The sequence below is a fragment of the Acomys russatus genome, chromosome 29 (genome assembly GCF_903995435.1).
Source record: "Acomys russatus chromosome 29, mAcoRus1.1, whole genome shotgun sequence".
NCBI classification, from domain to species: domain Eukaryota; kingdom Metazoa; phylum Chordata; class Mammalia; order Rodentia; family Muridae; genus Acomys; species Acomys russatus.
Genome location: NC_067165.1, coordinates 26127837 through 26150425, shown reverse-complemented (window position 1 = coordinate 26150425; position 22589 = coordinate 26127837). Strand labels below are relative to the sequence as shown.

Below are 22589 nucleotides of genomic sequence, written 5' to 3'. Positions count from 1 at the left end.
ATCCGCAGCACGGAGGAGGTAGGGATAGGTCCCTGGAACTCACTGAACAGCCAACTTAGCCAAGTCCGTGAACTCCCAAGTCCAGTGAGAAGCCCTATTTCAAAAACATAAAGTGGAGAGTGATTAAGGAAGACACCCAGAGTTGACCTCTGGCCTCCCCCATACACACACACACCTACACACATATACCCACCCACCCACGTAGTAGCTGCATATCTGTAGTATATGCAGGCTCTGTTCTAGGCATTGGGTGTGCAGTGGCTGGATAGTTGGCTCAGTGGTTAAGAGTACTTGCTTCATTTACATAGCATCCACACTGTGTGTGTGTGTGTGTGTTTTACACCTGACTGGAACTCCAGCCCCAGGAGACCTGACACCCTCCCTGGCTTCCTCAGGGACCTGAGCATACATATATACTGACATATGCATAGATTTAACAAAATAAAACGAATCTTTTAAAAAAAAGACTCAGGGTCTTATCCGCACGAAACCTTGTATTTTAGATGGGGAGAGAGGTATGGAAGAAAGGCAATAAATAAGTGAAACCAACAGGAACATAGGTGTTGTAATGCTGAGCAGGCATCGGTGGGAGCCACTGCTTTGGCTGGTGTGCGTAGAAGGCCTCTCAAAGCACATGACATCTGGGCTGGAACATCAGTGATGGCTGATGCCTCTAGATTATTTTTTTTTTTTTAAGATTTTATTTATTTATTATTTATACAGTACTCTGGCCCCATGTGTGCCTGCAGGCAGAAGAGGGCACCAGATCTCACTATAGATGGTTTTGAGCCACCATGTGCGTGCTGGGAATTGAACTCAGGACCTTTGGAAGAGCAGACAGTGCTCTTAACCCCTGAGCCATCTCTCTAGCCCCAGTCTCTAGATTCTTATCCTGAAGCTTGAGTAACTGGAGATGCTGGAGCTGTGACATCAAGTGTCAAATATGTGGGGTTTGGAGCCTACCGTCTCCCCTAAAGTGAATCCACCCTGGCTTTCTAAAAATTTCCCTGTAGCACTTTTCTGGTTTCTACCCCTAGTTTAATGGTTTCACTTCCTACTTCCAAAAATGCTGAGCATTCAAAACCGTATTTTTTTTTTTTTTTTTTTTTTCAGAAGAAAAGTAGTTTTGAAGAGCTTAAAATGGGATGCCTCTGAAACAGGATATAGTTTGGTCTTACATCACGAAACCTAAGGACATCTTTTGTGTGATGATTTTGACTGCATGCTTGTGCTCTGATTGCAAGCGATCAGAGTTCTGTGCTGTGTTCATGCTAAGAGACACAAGGAAGAAAAACAAAAGAGATTTGCAGAACTTTTAAATTTAATCATCTCTAGGGTATGGAATTGCTGCACATCTTGTATTTTCTATGGACACCTTGAAAGGACAGTGCCCAGATACCCTGTTTTAGGAACCGTGGAGGTGTGTTTGCTATGTATGGTTCTGAGCCTTTAATTTAATTATGGTGTATTTCATTACATGGCTGTGGTGGATATTGTTTTAAGGTAGTCTCTCAATGTACATATCTTTCATGAATTAAGGCATTAATAATTCATTCAGGATGTGTAGGTATAATATTTTTGTACTTTAATGCAAGGCCTTCTGATTAATGGATTGGAATTCTGTTGGCGATTCAATCCAAATATATTAGCGTTTTGAGGTTTAGTTTAGCCCGCAAAGACGTGTTTTGCTTACAATGGTTCCCCTTTTCACCTTCCGTGTCACAGGACCATCATGACAACAGAGAAGAGTTTGCTGGTTGAAGCTGAGAATTCTCAGCAGCAGCAACAGAAGGAAGAAAGTGAAGGAGCCACAAACTCAGGCCAACAAGAGCCGCAGCTGGAAGAGGCTCCCCAAGTGGCTGCTGCCGCCGAGGGCGGTAACCAGTGTGAGCAGAAGCTGAAGGCACCCAATGGGGGCACTCCCACACATGAGGACTTGACCAAGAACAGGGAACGGACGTCGGAAACCAGAGGCCTGTCACGACTGCTCTCCTCACTCCTCAAAAGGCCCAAGTCTCAGGTGTCTGAGGAAGAAGGCAGGGAAGTAGAGCCAGATAAAGAAAGAGGCGAAGGAGGTGAGAAGGAGGCAGAGCTTGGAACCAGCCTCGATGAAGACGTTGTTTTAAAGGCCCCCATTGCTGCCCCTGAGCCCGAGCTCAAAACAGACCCGTCTCTGGATCTTCATTCACTGAGCAGTGTAGAGACACAGGTAAGGCGTGTGGTTGTCGGGGAGAGTGTGACGAAGATGCGTCATATGCTGTGCTTTCTATAGAAGAATATTTGGTTTTATTTCTTATGAGCCAGTTGGCTTAGGCATTGATAATAAGAAATTATGAGGAGTTTTTGCTCCAAAGAAATGAATGCAATCGGTTAAAACCTGACTTTAAAAAAATATATACGAAGGAAAATGAGTATATCTCAAACGAGTATATATGCAGTCCATATATTATCTTGTTGTGACAGTGGGACAAATTTGAGTTTTATTGGAGCAAGAAAGAAGTGAGGTGGCTTCAGCCAGTGTGGCCCTTCTGTGAAAACCTTCATTAATCCATGCGATGGATTCAGTGCATCCCAGGACGTGTAATAGATCGGAGCCATGCCTGTCTTTCTATCAAAGATGTAGATAACAGTGCTTGTTCGATCCTTTGTGTAATAGTTTTAATTTTAAAATTACATTTATTTATTTGTGTGTGTGTGTGTGTGTGTGTGTGTGTGTGTGTGTGTGTATGTGTGTGTGTTGTGCATGCCTCACAGTGTGCATGCGGAGACCAGAGGACAGCTTTGAGGAGTCAGTTCTCTTTTTTTTTTTTTCCCCCCACCATGTGGCCTTCAGGAATCAAACTGAGGTAACCAGGCCTGGCAGCTAGTGCCGCTACCTGGTGAGCCATCTCACTGGCTCCTTGTTCAGTATTCATTCCTGCAGGTCTTTAACTTTGTCACCGTGTGATTAAACACAAGCTGTGCCTTTGTCCAGAACACATGCAAAAGCACTAGCAGCGTAACTCAAACTGTTTTCTAGGCGTCTGGCTTCTTTCCAGCCTTACTGCGTACAAAGTAAGTGTTATTTTCAATTTTTTTTGACTTCCGAAGCTTTGAACATCTGGACTTTTTTTTTTTATTTTAAGTCCTGTGTGTGCTTCAGTGAAAGGGCTAAAGTTTGGGGTACATAGTTTGATTAGACTTCTCTAAAATTATCACATGCGTCTCTAGAAATGCTACTTATATATTCAGGGTACCAAAGGCCGACTTTCGAATGAAATAGGAGGCTCTTGCTGTTACAGAAGCGATGTTGAAAACAAGGTCCATGGTTGGATAAATGACTCGGGGGATGAAAAGACTTCCTGCACAAGCCCGGGGACCTGATGCCAATCCCTGAAGCCCCCATAAAAAGCCCAGTGTGGCAGCACAGATCTGTAATCACAGCATTCCTCTGGCAAGATGGGGCGTGGCGACAGGAGCCTCATCTGGAAGCTTGTGGGTCAGTTAGCTTAGAGTCAATAGACCCTGCCTCTATGGAAGATGTCAAGAGCCAAAGCGGTCCTCTGACATACACACATGCGCACTCACACATACACAACATACACATGGGTCATACACACACACACAAACAGAAAACAAGATTCGCTCTATAGTGGTTATGAATGAGATCTATGGTGTCAAACTAGGGACTGCAAATTGCAGGAAAGCGACAGGCTCTTCTGCTTGCGTGGCAAGTGCTTTGCTGACTGATCCATCTCCTTAACCTCATCTATTAGGCTTTGTTTTTTTTATTATTATTATTATTATTATTATTATTATTATTATTATTATTATTATTATTATTATTATTATTATTATTATTATTATCTTGTAATGTAGGCTTGGCTAGCCTGGAGCTTGCTATCTAGACCAGACTGGCCTCTAACTCACAGAGATTTGCCTGCCTCTCTTAAAGGCATGTATCCATGCCTAGCACTCATCTGTTAACTTTAAACGTTTATTTATTTATTAAAATATAATTATTGAAAACCTACTGTGTAAGCCAGGTTCCAGGATAGAGGTACCTTGATGAGTTAAAAGATATAAATGGTGGGCCAGCAAGATAGCTCAGAGGGTAAAGGGATTGCCACTGCAAGTCTGATGACCATCCACCTGTAGCTGGAAGGAGCAACCGACTGATGTTACATAAGAAAATAGGCTAGTGGGTTGGGACGAAGGCCTCTTTGAGGCTGCGAATGGGATGGTTGTAGAGGCTATTACAAGTCTGTACTAAATTATCCCTGAATCTAATAATACAGGAGGCAAGCAATTCATTCTTTTTTTTTTTTTTTTTTAAACAGGGTTTCTCTGTGTAGCCTTGGCTGTCCTGGACTCGCTTTGCAGACCAGGCTGGCCTTGAACTCACAGTGACCCGCCTGCCTCTGCCTCCCAAGTGCTGGGATTAAAGGCATGTGCCACCACGCCTGGCTCAATCTCTCTCTCTCTCTCTCTCTCTCTCTCTCTCTCTCTCTCTCTCTCTTAATAAATGTTAATCATGTTTAGTTTCTGAAGAAAAAAAATCATAGAATTTCGTTAAAACTCTCAATAGATTTATTGTGTTGAAAGTAAGAAAATAGTTCAGTGTGGCCCCTAATCCCAGCACTCAATAGACTGAGACGAGAGGACTATAAGTTTGAGGCTACTTAGCTGTCTTTTAAAAACAAGACAAAACAACAACAATAAAAATCAATAAGAAAATGTGTGTCCAAATATTGTCTGACTTTCCTGTGTTGCCTTGGGACTTAATGGTTGCCTGAGGAGGCCAACTTCAGCCTTCCTCTTCCATCCATCAGCCTCGTTTGGATGTAGCAAAGTGGAGAGGCGTTAAAGCGGAGTTTTTAGCCTGGTACCTTCATCTTGCTTAATGCAGGTTTGTATAAGATGTGTAGGCCTCAAGAACTTCTCTTAGCTGTTTATAAAATGTAAAGCCTGTGGCAAATCACTTCATTTTTAGTTCACAAAACAACCTTGACAATCATGAAATAGAGACAGCAAAAATTTGATGAGCACTAAAGCCATGTAATGTTATAGTCAGGAAGGATATATTGTATCATGCTGAAAGTAGTAGACTGGTGTCCCACATTGCTTACTGATTTGATAGGATTCGACCTGAAAAAAAATTAAGAATAGTAAAATTGAGCGTTTTTGGGAAAATTATAATACCTTTTAACTAGTTAAAATAATGTGGGATTTTTTTTGTTTGTTTGTTTTTTGTTTGTTTGTTTTTGTTTTCTTTTTTCCCGAGACAGGGTTTCTCTGTGTTAGCCTTGGCTGTCTTGGACTCGATTTGTAGACCAGGCTGGCCTTGAACTGCCTGCCTCTGCCTCCCCAGTGCTGGGATTGAAGGTATGTGCCACCACACCTGCCTTAGTTAAAACAATTTAACCTATTTTTGTTTTACTAGTTTTTTTTTTGTTTTTCTTCTGATTGTATTTTTATTGATAGGGGTACCATCCTATTTACTGTAGGTTAGGAGTGTGTGTAGCTCGTGTTGTGAATGTCTGTTCACTGACTTGGTGTCATGGGTGTGCAGCCAGCTCAGGAAGAGCACAGAGAGGACCCAGATTCTGAAACTAAAGAAGGAGAAGGGATTGAAGAGTGCTCTGGAGCAGAGGGGAAAGAGGACCCTGAATCAAGAGCCGAAAGAGAGCCCGAAGCCTCCCAGAAGCCCGTCAGAAGACACAGAAACATGCACTGCAAGGTCTCCTTGTTGGATGACACCGTTTATGAGTGTGTTGTGGAGGTGAGTGCATTTCAGTCCCGGGAGTCAAGAGTTCTTCCTGTGGGGCTGTTAAGGGCAAGCCCCTTTCTGTGGACCGTAATGTTAATAGTGGCTTCCTGGAAATGAAGTGATGGGAGCATTTTGAGTCTTGTTTTTTACCTCCTTGCGTCTGTGAAGAGCTTGGGACTTAAGCGTGTGGTTACTTTCATAATAAAGTCATTTTGTTTTTCTGAAGATTAAAAAATTATATATATTGCCTCTCTATGACCAGATTTCCCCAAATTGGCTGAATTTCCAGCCCCACATTAGCATCTGTAATCTCTGTCCTTCTGCAGTGAGGTGGGTACAGAGACAGGAGAGTTCCTTCAAGTTTGTGGGCAGGTAGTGTTCAAGTTTGTGGGCATAGGCAGTGGCAAAATGAGGGACTGTCTTTCAAGGCAAGGGACTGACACCTGAAGTTGTTCTCTGAGCCACATGCATGCTGTGGAACACACACACACACACACACACACACACACACACACACACTCACATACATACATGTTATGTGTACACAGGGAGAGACAGAGAGAGGGACATCAAATAAATAATTTAAAAAGAAGTTATGAGGCTGGAGAGGTTTGGAGCATTTGCTGCTTTTGTGGAGGACTGAGTTTGGCCCTTAGGACCCAGATGATGGCCCACAGCTGTCTATAACTCCTGCTCCAGGGCATTGCACACCCACTCATAGTCTCCTCAGGCACCTGCAAACAGGTGGTGCACACAAATTCATGTGGACACACAGAGAGTTTCTATTTCTAACATTTTTGTTCCTCCCAGATCTGAGCCTCAATCAATCATTTTATCTGATTTCTTTAGTCCCATGAGATAGAAGACAGAGTCACAAATTAGACAATGCCATTCTGTTCCAGTTGGAAGGAAACCGAAATATAATGCCATTTCTTCTTGCTTGCTTTTTTTCCCTTTCTTTCTTTCTTTCTTTCTTTCTCTCTCTCTTTCTTTCTTTCTTTCTTTCTTTCCTTGAGACAGGGTTTCTCTGTGCAGTCTTGGCTGTCCTGGACTCACTTTGTAGACCAGGTTGGCCTCGAACTCACAGAGATCATCCTGTCTCTGTCTCTCAGAGGGACGGGATTATAGGCATCTGCCGCCACACCTGACATAATGCCATTTCTTAAAATCTCTAATATTTTATGAAAGGATCAGGATCGAATAAATGTCAGTTGCTTAGCTTCTCTTCGTTCCTTCAGGACAAACTAAAACATCTATTAACTGTTACTTTAAGTAGAACGGTAGTTGCCTATTACGCCGTGGTTACTGTATATGTGTCATTATGGCAAGGACTAATAGCTTTTATGAGTAAAGCTGTGATTCATGTTTTGTGCAAATATAAATGCATCCAACCACAAGCATTCTAAAATATTATATAGAAAATATATTTTGTAGTTCTGTAATGGTGATGTTGTTGAGATGGGGACTCATAGCTCAGGCTGGTCTTCAGCTTGTTATGTAGCCTAGGATGACCTTGAACACCTAACTCCTGAGTCTCCTGCCTCTGACACCAAGTGCAAGGATCACTGGCATGTACCACAATGCCTGACTTGAATGTTATTTCTATGGCAAAAAATAGAAAGACTTGTCCTAAGATAGGTAAATGAAGGTTATAAGTAGCCAGAATTTTTCAACAAATGAGGTTTAGTGATAAGTTTTGGATTTTTTTTTTTTTTTAAAGAACTATTGAATTTGTGAATTATGAATAAAAGGGTTAGGGAACCATACTTGAATTCTCAAAATATTGACCCTTATTTAGAGTGTAATCAGAAGAAAAGATATTATATAAATGAATGAACAACTATGCAAATTACTAGTAGTCATTGAAATTAATTCATTAAGAGGAGGCTATGTCAAATATATGTACTAAAATGATCTGTTCACTAGCACAGCTCAGTGACAGTCATGTTCACTGCACACACAAGGCTCTGGATTCAGTCTCTAGGGCAGGAAAAGAAAGATTTATGGTTTTTGAAGTATTTTTATATAAATTTCTCAGAAGGCATTGACACGTTTCTGGGTTTTTTTTTTTTTCCCCCTTTCTTTCAGTAAACTGGTATACAGTTTTTCATTTTACAGTTGAGCAAGCTATTATTAATTCAAGTGACACAGTTCATTAGCTGGTAAATAGAGGAGGCAGGCTGTTGTTGTTTTAACTTTAATTCACAGCCTGTAAATTAGGGCATTTCTTAGGAGTGTAACTGCCCAGCTTTGGTTTGAAGTGTGGAGAAAACCGACTTGTGACACTGCGAATCGCTACTGTAACAGCTAGGGTCCGTAGGCTGCCTGTTTCTTACTTCTCGGAGAGAGATTGTAGGGAGTTTAGGAATAGGCCGTTCTCATTGATACTTATTTTGAAAATGATTTCCACAGCCACAGTTACCTGCTTTGGCAGGTTGAGTCAGTAATTTAGTTGCTCGTGGTAACTGTTAGTGACCCATCGCATGGTTCACGCAGTACTGCATACAAAAATCATGGGAGAGAACGGTGGCGTAGAATATGAATACATGAGCGTGCTTAGCTGAGTAGGGCAGTACACGCCTGTAGTCAAAAAGGTCAAAGAGGAAATTGGAAAAGAACACATTTTTGAAAGATTGGATGACGAATACGAGAGTAAGAAGCCTTAACTAGTGCTTGTGTGTCTCCACAGAAACATGCTAAGGGGCAAGATTTGCTTAAGCGAGTGTGTGAGCACCTCAACCTGTTGGAAGAGGACTACTTTGGTTTAGCTGTGTGGGATAGCACGACCTCGAAGGTAAGGAGGCGCAGGGCTCTAGGTGAGCAGCTGACGAACCGCTCTTCTCGTGTTGGTAACAGTGTTTCTACTTGCCTCTCTAGGAGTCTCTCTTGTTCTCAGGAGGGAGGGAAGGAGAGAGAGAGAGAGAGAGAGAGAGACAGAGAGACAGAGAGACATTCAGACAGAGACAAATTACTAAAGTTCTTTTTTTTTTTTTTTAATCATCAGAAGAAACTGAAGCTCAGCAGGATTATCCCATATCAAGGTTATACAGCTAATGGGTGGGAAGGTCAGGACACCTGAGCCTTATCCTTAGACCGCAGTGTTTGTTCTCAATTACAGACTATGACTATAGTTACGCTTCCTGTAACTAATGTCATTTCTTTATTTAAAACCTTTCAGTGGCCTAGAGCTTGGTGAAGCCCAGGTGTCTTTTTCTTTGTTTTGCTTTGGTTTTTGATTTTTCGAGGCAGGGTTTCTCTGTGTATCCCTGGCTATCCTGGACTTGTTTTGTAGACCAGGCTGGCCTCGAACTCACAGAGTTCCGCCTGCCTCTGCCTCCCGAGTGTTGGGACTATAGGCGTGTACCACCACGCCCTGCTTGAAGCCCAGATATCAGCATAGAGTACTGTCCTGGCCCTTTTCAGTTGTACCTCACTCTTCGACAATTACCTCTGTGTTCAAGTTCTACTGAACTACACACACAGCAACTGGCTTTTACTTTTGTGCCCATCTAATTACAGTCATTGTTTGTCTGACTGATTTTTATTTTTTAAGACTCAGACTCCCCAGATACCAGAAGAAATATTTCCTAAAGTTCCTTTGGATCTGTGTTCTGAGATGCTCTGAGCTTCAGCATAGCGTTGCTCTAGTCACACCCAGGCCGAGCAAACCGTTCGTTGCTCATCTCTCTCTTTAGTGACTGCTCCTTAAGTGCTGTTTTAATTTTTTTTTTATAACCACTCTGTCATCCATATGGAATCATCCCTCAAACATTTGTTGGCTAAATAAAATAGAGGATGAAATACTATAAATTGAGCAAAGGAGTACGCACACTGATTTTATTATTACTAGAAGGTTTTGTTTTGTTTTGTTTTTTTGCTTTTGATCTTGTTCAAGAAATTATAAATTGCATTAATTCATTTTGTGTGTGTTGCGGGGGTGGGGCAGGAGTTGGGGTTAGGGATGGCACACATATTGAGGTCACAGAACACCTTTTGGGAGTTGCTGCTCTCCTTGTTCCACAAGAATTTAGGGATTAGACCCAGGCTTGGCAGTGGACACTTTACCTGCTTGGCCACCTCACATCCTAAGCAATGACTGGGTCTGTAAGATAGCTTAGACTTCAATGCTCTCGCGTGATTGACACAAATCTGGATTTGCCTGCTCGGTGTCAGTGTGGAGGGGATTTTAGCCCCAGAGTCTTAGAATTGTTCATGGGATCTCTGGAATGAAGAGCAGGAAAGTCTCTTAAAACAGCAGGGAATATGGTGAGCACTCTGCTATGCGAGCAGACGCCCTCTCTAATGGTGATAGAAAGTTGCCATGAATAAGCAGTGTGGGGTGCACAGGAGCCAAGGGTTTTCCAAGGTCCTGCCAGGCTTAGCATTCGTGTCTGAATTCCTGTGCCTTTGGGCCAAATGAGAACCCAAGGCACGCAGATACTCTTCCTTTATGACAGGGCTCCAACAAGTATATACATACTTTTTATGAGTTTGTGTGTGTGTTGTATATGTGTGTGTGTGTGTGTGTGTGTGTGTGTGTGTGTTTTGGTTTGGTTTGGTTTGGTTTTTCGAGACAGGGGCTCTTTGTGTTAGCCTTGGCTATCGTGGACTTGCTTTGTAGACCAGGCTGGCCTCAAACTCACAGCGATCCACCTGCCTCTGCCTCCCGAGTGCTGGGATTAAAGATGTGTGCCACGATGCCTGGCGTGTATATGTGTTTTTGAGTGCATGTTTGTGTGTGAGTGTGTAAATGTGTGTGTGTCTGTGTTGAGGATTAAGCCTGGGACCCTTGCAAATGTAAGTATCTATTCTACCAACGAGTTTCACCCAAAATGTTTATGTATGTTGTGGTTTTAAATAGGTTAATATAGTTTAAAGTCCACTGTTGTAAATAAGCTGAGTGTGGTGGTACATACCTTAATTCCAGCCCTTGGGAGATAAAGGCAGATGGATCTCTGTGAGTTCAAGGCTAGCCTGGTCTACATACTGAGTTCTAGACCATCTAGTACTATTGAGACTCTATCTCAAACAAAACAAACAGCTGTTCTAAAGACTACTAGAAATTTAGCTGTTTTTGTCTTTAAACATCTCTTAGATGCCTATGAAGAATTGTTCATAGTAAGGCTTTTTAAAGAGCTGTTGCGTCGCCAGGGACATTACAGGTTGAAGAGGCTCGCTCTAGTGGTGTGTAGACTCTTCAGTGGGGTGTAAGAAGATGGGGGTGGGGTGGGGGAGGGCTAAGGGGGAAGGCAGGGTATATTCATTCAGTAAACTTACTGGGTAATGAACTATGCAGAGCGGCTGTGCTGACATGCAGAATCTGAGCAAGACCAGAGGTCAGAGGAGAAAATAAGATGTGGACATTGTCAGCTGTTGCCAGTTCTAGATCTTCACCAACCTTTCCCGCGTGCTATAAATAGCGCACACTTAGTTCACGTTTGCTGTTCACAAGCAGACTTGCATATACGAGCAGCTCTGTAAGATGGATACTACAGCAAAATCCCCATTTTAGAGACGAGGGAACTTAGGCACAGAGAGGACGCTCTGGAGTGTGGATTCAAACCAACTTCTGGTTCCCTTTCGGCTGCCGAGAAACCACTGTGGTTTGTAAGATTAGTGCCAAGTCTTCCAGAGGAAATGTAGGATCATCTGGAGGCCAGGGTGGCCAGGGTGCTGCTTCCGGTGCAGAACTGTGTGTGCGTCCTGGGCTCTGTGTGAATGCCTGTTCTTCTTTTTACAGACATGGCTGGATTCCGCCAAAGAAATAAAAAAACAGGTTCGAGGTAAGTGGATACAGCCCTTTTATATAGTCCTCTCTTTTTAGTCGGGCCGGAGGATCTCCAACCCTCACTGGCTGTGAGTCGGCCTCTTGAGAGTCCCGACTGTTGTAGACTGCTTTGAAATAGAGGTAAAACTTTCCCCTGGAAGGGCCGATTCCATAGTAGGAGAACATAGAGGCCCATACTGTTGAGATGTAGGTCAGATTTTGACTCTGAAAAACCAAACCAAAACAAAAACCAACTAGGCAAAGCTGGAAAAGTAGGAATAGGTGACACTAACAGAAGGTTGGAAAATAACAAGGACGAGAAAATGGAAATGAGAGCCAGGTCTCAAAATGGCAGAGACAGAAACTGCACTAGCCAGTAGCAGGAGGTTGCCATTGGGTCTTGTTCCTTTTAGGGTTCCAGACTGCTGTGTTCTTTTTGCCCCTTTGTTTTCCTTCTTTCCTCTCTCTTTTTGGTGTTAAGGATTGAGCTCAGGGCCTTACGCATGAACTACAACCACAACCCTGTGTTCTGCCTTCCTCCATGTTTTCCTCTCTGCAGTAGCTTCTCCTTTTTTGCAGTTTCATTTAACTGCTGTAGCCTGGAAACGCCCCCCCCCCCCCGAGTTCTGCGCTTTTCTGGGTGGTAATGAAACCTTGTGTGGCCTTGCACCCCCATGTCTAGGCCATGAGTCACCCTTTGTCCAGCTTGCCCACATTGTATCCTCACACGCACACCAGTTCTTTAGTCACTGTGAGGTTATCAGATAGGCTAGCACAGGCCTGTGTTAAGTAAACCTTCCTTCATTTGATAATGGCTGCAAAGTACACGAGTAGTGATGTTGGCAATTTGGTTAGGACTAAGAGAAGCTACCAAGTATGTCCTTTGGGTGAATAGGTGAGTTCTCAGCTTTGTAAAAGATACACACACACACACACACACACACACACACACACACACACACACACACGGGAAATATTTATAGGGTTCAATACTATTCAAGATTTCAGGCATCCACGGATGACCCTGGAGCACATACCCTGAGATGAGGGAGGGTTTTGTTTGTCTGTAGTCCTTTTGCAGATGTAAGGAAGGAAAAATGAAGGAAGACTTGTTCGCCTCAGGCCTTCTGGCAATGGGGCGTGTCTTCTAGACCACACGTCCCTTGCTGTTGCATGCCCTGCTAAGACTGCTGTCCTGGGATGAAACGTGTGTAGGCTGGTATTATGCAGCCCCAGACCCAATGGGCTCTTAAAGATGGCTTGTCTTGATTAAGGCCAGCTAGCTGTCACTTTAATTTCTTTTATTTTTGAAGAACCTTGCAGGAAATACAATGGCTAATCATCCTGATTAGCATATTTCAGTTCTGTCACCTGGCCAGAGTTGTTCACTGATTTCTTGAAACATTTCTGTTACCATGGAATGTTTTTTTCTTTAGACCTTGTACATGACTGTTTTACCATTCTTTTCTTTCGTTTTGTTTTGGTTTTGGCATTCTTAAAATAGAGAAGCAAAACTTTCTTTTGGACTGGCAACTTTCTACATTTGCTCCTTAATGAAAAAACCTTAAATTTATTATTTTACAATTGCTATTTCATTATTATTTTGAGACAGGTTTCACTAGATAGATTAAGCAAGCTATAAGTCTACATAGGAAGACTGTTTTTGAAAAGTGATGATGAAACCGGGTCTGTGGTGCACACCTTCAATCCCAGCACTCAGAAGGCAGTGGCAGGTGGATCTCTGTGAGTTCAAGGCCAGCCTGGTGTATGAAGTGACTCTAGGACAGTCATGGCTACACAGAGAAATCCTATCTCAAAAAAACCGATGATGCGGCTGGAGAGATGGCTCAGAGGTTAAGAGCACTGACTGCTCTTCCAGAGGTCCTGAGTTCAATTCCCAGCAACCACATGTGGCTCACAACCATCTATAATGTGATCTGATGCTCTCTTCTGGCCTGCAGGTATACATGCGGGCAGAGCACTGTATATATAATAATACATAAATAAATCTTTAAAAAAACCCGATGATGATGAGGAGGAGGAAGAAGAAGAGCTTCTTCCATCATGGGAAAAAATGCATGTTCTTAAATTAAAACTTTTCTAAAGACTCAAATATATAATGTCAGGAAGTGATCTTTTTGTGATAAAAGGTGTTTCCTTTTTTAACCTTTCATCATATAATTGGTGTATACTCAGGGTAGTTTTACACGTGTGTGTGTGTGTGTGTGTGTGTGTGTGTGTGTGTGTGTGTGCGCGCGCGCGCGCACATGTGCATGTATGCAGAGGTCAGTGAACAGCTTTGTGGAGTCAGTTTCTCCTCTGACCTATACATGGGTTCCAGGGATCAAATCCAGGTAGCTAGACTTGTACAGCAAACACCTTTACCTGATGAGCCGTCTTTGTAGCCCCAAGAAATATTTAAACATCATTAAATCTAATCAATTAAACTGGTATAATCTGCAAGATATCCCTAGGCAGATATAAATTTTTCAAAATGTACCCAGGGGGATATGTAACTGAAACTCCACATCCTAGGTTTTAATTACTTGAGGTCCTGTCTCACATCACACAAATCAAAAGCAGCTGTGCTATACATGTTTTTAAAATCCAATTTTAAAAATAAATGCTACAGGTATACGGTATGAAAAGGTGCGAACAAAAATAGCACAAGGTGAATCATCCTCCCTTGTATTAGTCATGCAGTTTCTTTTTCTGGAGGCAACCATGGTAACTAGTTTCTTGTCTTACTCCTAGACAAGTCTGAGTATATATAAACGCATACCTGTGGTGTGTCTGTTTAAATGTGCAACTCATCATTTTTATATACAGAGTATTGACTATATCTTTTGCTTGCCTCTGTCTGTCTGTCTGTATCTATCCATCTCCATCCATCTATCCATCCATCTATCTATCTATCTTTCATTGATTTTTTAAAAAATGATCACACACTATAAGCGACCATATTTCTGTGTATTTTGAGTTACTCTTATTAGTTTCCTATTACATTCATGTTTGTATTTGTGGATATGTCTCTGTACTTGCTAAGTCTCTCTCTCCCTCTCTCTCTCTCTCTCATACACACACACACACACACACACACACACACACACACACATATTTGTTTCTGTGTGTCCAGGTGCACACCTGTGTGTGGAGCACAGAAGGCAATCTTGGGTCCCATTTTTGGGTACCGTATCTGTATACCTTGTTTTTTTAAATTCCTGAAGCTCACCAAGTGTGCTAAGCTTGCTGGCCAGTGAGGACCTGCTGTCTCTATCTCCCAGCACTAGGATTACAAAAGCACGTCACTGTACAGCCTTTCTTCCTTACTGTGGGTCTTTAGGGCCAAGTTGAGGTTTTGTTTTTTCTTTCCTTCTTTCTTTCTTTCTTTTTTTCCTTCTTACCTTTTTTCCTTCGGTATTTTGATACAGGGTTTCTCTGTGTAGCCTTGGCTGTCCTGGACTCGCTTTGTAGACCAGGCTGGCCTCGAACTCACAGCGATCTGTCTGCCTCTGCCTCCCGAGTGCTGGGATTAAAGGCGTGTGCCACTACGCCTGGCGCCCAAGTTGAGGTTTTCATGCTTAAAAGGCAACTGCTTTAGCAACTGAGCTCTCTCTCCAACCCAGATTCTTGAGTAGGATAGCGTTTAGGATTGGTCACATAGCATAGTGGTAGAGCACTTAGCCTAACATATGCCAATAAACAAAACGAAACACTAAAAATTTGAGTTGTAATGGAAATTCAGCAAAGTATGAAGACCATGTAACAGAACCCATATCCTTCATCTACACAGAATTAACGTGCGCTAGCCTTTTAGTTTAGGGGGGAAGTTTGGGCTCTTTGGCTTTCTTTTCAGGTACATCTCTTCCTATTATAGAAGTCTGTTGGCAGCTCTGGAGCACTCCTTCCAGTTTTGTTTTTGTACTTTTCGTATGGCCAGCCATGTGTACAACACACAGTAGTTGCCTTATCCTTTATTTTGAAATTTCCTTAGAGCCAAATCTTTTGTGAGAACCAGTGCTCTCAGAAGAAAGCCATTCCTCGTGTATGTGTGTGTATGTGGTGTACACGCACATGTGTGTTGGGGGTGGTGCTCTCTGCAGAGGCCAGAGGGAAATGTTGGGTGTGTTGCTCTGTCACTCCCCCTCTTCACTGAAGCTGTAACCAGGCTAGTGGTCACCAAGCTATAGAGATTTCTCCATCGTACCCTTCCCACAGTGTTGGGGTTACGGGCACATGCGGCCATGGCTAGCTTTTTAGCATGGGTTCTGTAGACTTAAATTCAGGTCCTTATACTTGCTAAGCCATCTCTTCCAGCTTCATGTTAAAAAAGTTATTGCCGGGTGTGGTGGCGCACGCCTTTAATCCCAGCACTCGGGAGGCAGAGGCAGGCGGATCGCTGAGTTCGAGGCCAGCCTGGTCTACAAAGTGAGTCCAGGATGGCCAAGGCTACACAGAGAAACCCTGTCTCAAAAAACCAAAAAAAAAAAAAAAAGTTATTAACTAAAGAGAGGCAGAGACAGGCCAGCCTGGTCTACAAAGCAAGTCCAGGACAGCCAAGGATACACAGAGAAACCCTGTCTCAAAAAACAAACAAACAAAAAAACCAAAACCCAACAACAACAAATTATTAGCTAGGACTCGGCAGTAGTGGCACACCCCTTAAACCCCTGCACTCAGGAGGCAGAAGCAGGCAGATCTTTGAGTTCAAGGCCAGCGTGATCTTTAGAGTGATTCCAGGACAGCCAAGGCTAAACAGAGAAAACCCATCTCAAAAAACCAAAAACTGAAACAAAACAAAAACCATTAACTAAGGGGTGGGAGAGATGGCCCAGCAATTGAAGGGACTTGCTGCTCTTCTAGAGGACCTAATTTTGGTTCAGACAGCACCCATGTCTGGCAGCACAACTACCTGTTAATTTCAGCTTCGGGGGATTCAGTAACCTCTGTGGACAGATACCTACATGTGATGCGCACACATGTACACACACGCGTGCACACACACACGCAGCGCGAGATCTTTAAAGTTATTAATAAAAACTTTTAACACAATTTCACGCTTATTGGGAAATTTAAAAGAGAGTAGTATAAAAATTCATAGGCAGCCTTTACCCAGATTTCTCGAATATTACTATTTTGCTGAACTTACTTTTAGTTTTTTGTGTCTTATATATCCATTTAATGCATATGTGCACATGAGCCTTTGTTTACTTCAGATAATGTTGACATATCACATATAAATACTGTCAAAATTACAAAAGAGGGCCCATTGACCTCTGACAGCTCAGAGCAGACTATAAATGACATTTCCAGAACTGGCTCTGAGCACACCGATCCGTGGGACTGTTCTCTCATCTGCTTTTGTCTGTGCGGCTCTAATCCACGTTAGTGAAGACCGAGGCCTTCCAGCTTTCCTAGGTGCTGTCTCTGCTACTCTATAGATTTTAAACACGAAATATGAAAATGTTGAAAGATTTAAGAGGGGACTGGAGAGGTAGCTCAGAGCACTGACTGTTGTTCTTCTGGAGGTCTTGAGTTCAATTCCCTGCAACCATATGGTGGCTCACAAACATCTATAATGTGATCTGATGCCCTCTTCTGGCCTGCAGGTGTACATGCAGGCAAAGCACTGTATACATAATAAATAAATAAAATCTTTTTTTAAAAAGGGTTTAAGAGAGGAGAAAAAAGAAAGAGAAAACTGAGTATTTTCAATCAGAAACTTGGATATAAAAGCAAAATTCCTGCTTTATTTTTATAGGTGTTCCCTGGAATTTCACATTTAATGTGAAGTTTTACCCGCCTGACCCAGCACAGTTAACAGAAGACATAACAAGGTAAACACTTAGTAGTTAAATAAGTAACTGTAATTCTTATTATAAGCTATGGGAATTTCCACACTCTGGACAGAAGAAAAACCTTAAATGTTGAGTCCAAAATACAAAGTTTCTGGTCCCTTCAAAGCGGGCTTGCAAATACTAAGTGACCCTAAAAGGTTTGACTGTGACAGGAGCCAGCACTGCGTGTTATACTACCCTGGAGGGCAAGACCAAACTGTCCTCCTGCCCTTCCGTCACGGTTGAAAAAGCAAAGTCTCATGGTAGTTACTATAATGACTATCTCCCTTTACCCCTTTCTCATGAACTGGCCCGTCTTTTGAGCCCATTTAATTTATTGCATAAATCTTACATAAGAACCTACTGAATTTTTTAAAGAGAATTATTTTATTTGATTTTTATCAAAAATGAAACACAAGGCAAAATGGAATAGCACTGTGTGGTAAACTGTGCCACTGTGCGCATTCATGTCCATGATGTCATCATCAGGGAGTCCTCTTCCTAGCAGATGCTCAGCAATGCTTGTTAAATTGAATTGATCGGTTGCCAAGAAACTATTTTCTAAGTCTGGTTTTGCTGTTGATGATCTGATTCCTGAGGAATTTACAATCTCTAGCGGTCAGTTTTTATCTCTCTAAAACGAGGGAGGGGCAGCAGCAATGACCCAGTGGTTAAGAGCATAGGCTGCTGCTCTCCAGAGGACCCAGGTTCAATTCCTAGCTCCCACATGACAGCTCACAGCTGTCTGAATTCCAGTCCCATAGAATCCTGCAGCCTCCTCTGACCTCCACGGACAGTGCATGTGCACAGTACATAGGCATACATGCAGGTAGAAAACCCATATACAAAACAAAATTACAGGAAAAATTTAAGTGAGGGAATAAAATAAACTCCTAAAATCTAAAAGCTGTGAGAAGTCTGTCGCATCTTCTAAGTTACTTTGTTATAAAGTCATTCTCCATGGAAGCGCGACCCCTCTCCCTGAGGGATTGTTTGTTTTATTTCCATGGTGTACATGTACGTGCTTAGTACTTAATAGTATGTGCTCAGTAAGATCCTAGTTTCTTTACTTCCTTCAGATATTTCTCGCTTTCCCTATTTTTCTAAACTGCTTTCCAACTCTGTTCAACGTAGTTATAGTATTTTTATTTTATGGAAATATTTCAAATATTTTTGGAGGAAACAATATTACAATGAATAGCCACTTGCCCAGTATGCTCTTCCGAACAGTAGTTATCACCCCATGTTTCCTTAGCCTCTTTCCTCCCCCCCCCCCCCCCCCGATTCTTCCCCTTTGTCTGTCTGTATTGTATTCTTTTCTTGCCACTGACACATTGGCATCTTTTCATTTTTGGATGTAGATACTATTTATGCCTTCAGCTCCGGCAGGACATAGTTGCTGGACGGCTGCCCTGTTCCTTTGCCACCTTAGCCCTCCTCGGCTCTTACACCATCCAGTCTGAGCTGGGAGATTATGATGCGGAACTCCATGGCGTGGACTATGTTAGTGACTTTAAACTGGCTCCAAATCAGACCAAGGAACTGGAGGAGAAGGTCATGGAATTGCATAAGTCATACAGGTGAGCGCGTCTCCAGATACTCTGTGTTTATTTTGGCCGTGGGTTTTAATCCTTGACTTGAGTCATTGTTTGTCATCGGAAGAGTCACTCTGAGTTCATTTCCCTTTATTGTTTGACTTTGGGAAAAGTCATTCAAGCCCTCTGAATGAACCTCAGTTTTCTTATCAGGGTAATGGAAATTTACTTTTGTTTCCAGGTTTATTGAAATTTCTTGGGTTTTTTTTGTTAGTTATTGGAGTTAATGGGCGTTGCATTGTAGGATTAAAAACTAAATGAGATAATATATTTGTGTGGGAGAACCACTTATCACAAAGCTTTGTGCGTACTAGGTGCTCAATACCCTTCACTTTAATTTCACGTTTTATACACATGCCATGCTAGGTGCCTTAAGATCCTTAGAACAAGGGCTTCTAACTTGGGTTCTGTGCTCAGGGTGGATTCAGGGGCCGTGGTGCCCTGGGAAGGTATTTTGTAATTCACTGACTTTACTGCTTTCTATGAAAATAATTAGTAACATTGGGAGGTGATACACCATGATCAAGAGCGAGGCTGGCCCTTAGTTTGAGGCAGGCTGCCTCTGTTTTGTCCTGGCCCTGTGAACTTAGATGATGCACTTAGAATTTCTCTGGTCTGGTTCCTTGATTGAGATTATTACATTAGGAGAAATGAGGTGATGGATAATTTTGGAAAAGTAAACGTGTGTGTAACATATAATACAACACTGGTATGTCTTTCACATAGTGAAAATACAGTGGCTGTTATCTCATACTGAAGTGACGCCTCCCCCCCCCCCCAATTATATTTCTTTCTCCACGCACACATTTTTTATTTGAATGACTTACTGTAGCTAATTTCACAAGCTGCTTTAATCTGATCCAGGCATTGGTTTACATTGCATTGGCGAAGCATCCTGAGTCACTTGAGCACGCACTGTGTTACAAAGATTTAACAGCTCACATTGCTCAGAGAGCAATCCAAAGCGTGGTGTCAGGCAGTGGCTGTGGTGGCTACAGGTGTTCTGTCTTTTGGCTATTGAGCTGTCCTGGCTTCTTTGAGCCTGTTCTAATAGATTACATGGACGACTGGCATGCTTCAAGTAAGAGGCCTTTGCCTCAGTTTAGCCTTGTTCTGTCCCATTGCCCCTGACATCTTACTTCATGACCTCAGTCATGAAAACTGTGATAAGTATTTTAGTTAATTGAGAGAGAGAGAGAGAGAGAGAGAGTGTATGTGTGTGTGTGTGTGTGTGTGTGTGTGTGTGTGTGTGTGTGTGCATGCACACATGTGTATATGCCACTATGCTTGTGTGTAAATCAGAAGACAGCTTGCAGGAGTCAGATCAGACTCAGGTTGTCAGGCTCAAGGACAAGTGCCTTTACCCAGTAAGCCACCCCACGAGGCTCGTAATTAGGATTTTAAAGTCTGTAACCCGTGTAGCAGTCCTCTCGTGAGTCATCCAGCTCTCGTGGGATCACAGTGTATCTAACGAGAGCTATCAGAGGTGTTTGTTTTGTTTTGTTAAAAAGATTTATTTATTTATTTATTTATTATTTATACAATGTTCTGTCCGCATGCATGCCTGCAGGCCAGAAGAGGGCATCAGATCTCATTATAGATGGTTGTGAGCCACCATGTGGTTGATGGGAATTGAATTCAGGACCTCTGGAAGAGCAGACAGTGCTCTTAACCTTTGAGCCATCGCTCCAGACCCAGAGTTTATTTTTAAAAGGTTTTTTTTAAGGTTTGTTTATTTTATGTGTATGAGTGTTTGGCTTGCGTGCATGTATATGTGCTATGTGCACAAGTTGTCGCCGTGGGAGTCAGAAGGTGGTGCAGGGTCAATTAGAACTAGAGTTCCAGAATGTTCTAAGCCACTGTTGGTGCTGAGAATTGAACCTGAGTCCTCTGCAAGAGCCACAAGTGCGCTTAACTGCTGATCTAACTCTCCAGTTCCCAAAACTTACTTTTTACATGTGGGCTTATGTGTCCTAAGATACTAATGTCTGAGACCACTAAAGATACTTTGAATTTGTTGATGATTATAACAATGATATTGCTTTGTATTTGAGTAAATTTTTAGTGTTTACATTATTATCTTTAAAATTTATGTGTGCATACACATGTACAAATCCAAAGCAAGTACTAAAAAGGAATTGGGGTTGGGGATTTAGCTCAGTGGTAGAGTGCTTGCCTAGCAAGTGCAAGGCCCTTGGTTCAGTCCTCAGTTCTGGGGAAAAAAAAAAGAAATAGTCAATTTAAATAACTTAGTTTGTTAGAAAGTCCCAATTGTGAAAGTTGGGGAACATAGCTCAGTTGGTAGAGTGCTTGCCTAGCATCCACAAAGCCCAAGGTTTGATCACCACCACAAAAACATGTGGTGAGTCCAGCACTCAGGAGGTGATGTGAGGGCAACCAAAAACTCAAGGTCATGCTTAGGTACAAGCAGAGTTTAAGGGGAGCCTGGTACATGAAATTCCCTTCTAAACAAATAAAGACACCCCAATTGGAAGGGAATATTATTCTCTTATCGTGCAAAAATCACTTTTAGTAGTATAAGCTTCGGACAATGAGTAAAATAGTAAAAAGAAAGCATCTTTATTGCTGCCATAAAACTAAACAGAAGGAAATAGTGGTGTCCAATTATGGTTGATACTTTGTCTCTGAAGATACTTTCTTTTCTTTTTTCTTTTTTTCTTTTTCTTTTCTTTTCTTTTCTTTTTTTTTTTTTTTTTTTTTCTCAAGACGGGGTTTCTCTGTACAGCCCTAGATGTCCTGGAACTTGCCCTGCAGGCCAGGATGGCCTGAACGCAGAGATTCGCCTGCCTCTGCCTCTGCCCCTGCCTCCCATGCTGGGATTAAGGGCGTGCTCCACCACCCAGCTTCTCATGATACTTTTAATTCAGTTACAGTAGAATTCTAATTTGGAAGGACTGTAGAGTCTTTCATCTAATGCCTGACTCTTCTTTATAGCATTGTTATGTAACCCCGATAATTACAGGTCACTAGTTGTAATCATCTCTTACTACATGCCAGACAGTGTGCTAAGCCCTTTATGTGCAGTGTCACACTTAACTTTATAAACACCCTGCACACCAGTCAACAGATCTGAAAGCACGGTCCACAAACCTAGTGCTTCTCAAGGTCCTCTCAAGAGGTCTCTGAGCTCAGAATAGTTTCCGTGGTAACTCTACGTTGTTTGTCTTTTTCACTGTGTCGGGGCGGGTGAAGCACAGACTACGGCACACAACTGCTCTAGTGGCCCTATTCTTCACCAGTGTGCGATGCAAGCACCCATAATCCCAGCCCTGGGAGGTAGAGACAGGAGGGGCCTCACTGACTACAGTTAGGGAGCTCCAGGTTCAGTGAGAGACACGCTGCCTCAAAAAGTAACAAAGGAGGCCACTTGTCATCAACCTCTGACTTCTGTCTACTCACACGTGAGTGTGAGCACTCATTTACATATACATAACACGTAGGTGCACACATTTACTTTCAGGGACTTGTGAGATGACTCAGTGGTTAAATACATTTACTATCAAACTTGATAACCTGAGTTCAATCCCAGAATCCACACGGTAGGATATAACCGACTCCTGAAAGTTGTTCTCTAACCTTCACACGTGTGCTATGGTGTAAACAAATAATTAAAACAGAAA

The 22589-nt window shown here is 42.4% G+C and overlaps 1 protein-coding gene across 2 annotated transcripts in view; it reads left to right on the top strand.

Annotated features, from left to right (window-relative positions):
* Positions 1–1277: 1277 nt before the first annotated feature.
* The window catches only part of Epb41 (erythrocyte membrane protein band 4.1), an 87694-nt gene continuing 66382 nt past the window's right edge, over positions 1278–22589 (top strand). Inside the window, exons 1-7 of one of the 2 annotated variants that reach the window (XM_051170936.1) lie at positions 1278–1420; positions 1726–2209; positions 5552–5761; positions 8439–8543; positions 11490–11532; positions 17278–17353; positions 18715–18933. In XM_051170936.1, coding sequence (XP_051026893.1) covers positions 1733–2209; positions 5552–5761; positions 8439–8543; positions 11490–11532; positions 17278–17353; positions 18715–18933 — 1130 coding nt within the window. In that variant the 5' untranslated portion in view covers positions 1278–1420; positions 1726–1732. Of the gene's footprint in view, positions 1421–1725; positions 2210–5520; positions 5762–8438; positions 8544–11489; positions 11533–17277; positions 17354–18714; positions 18934–22589 lie in introns of those variants that run through there. The other variant, XM_051170935.1, reaches the window with a different exon arrangement.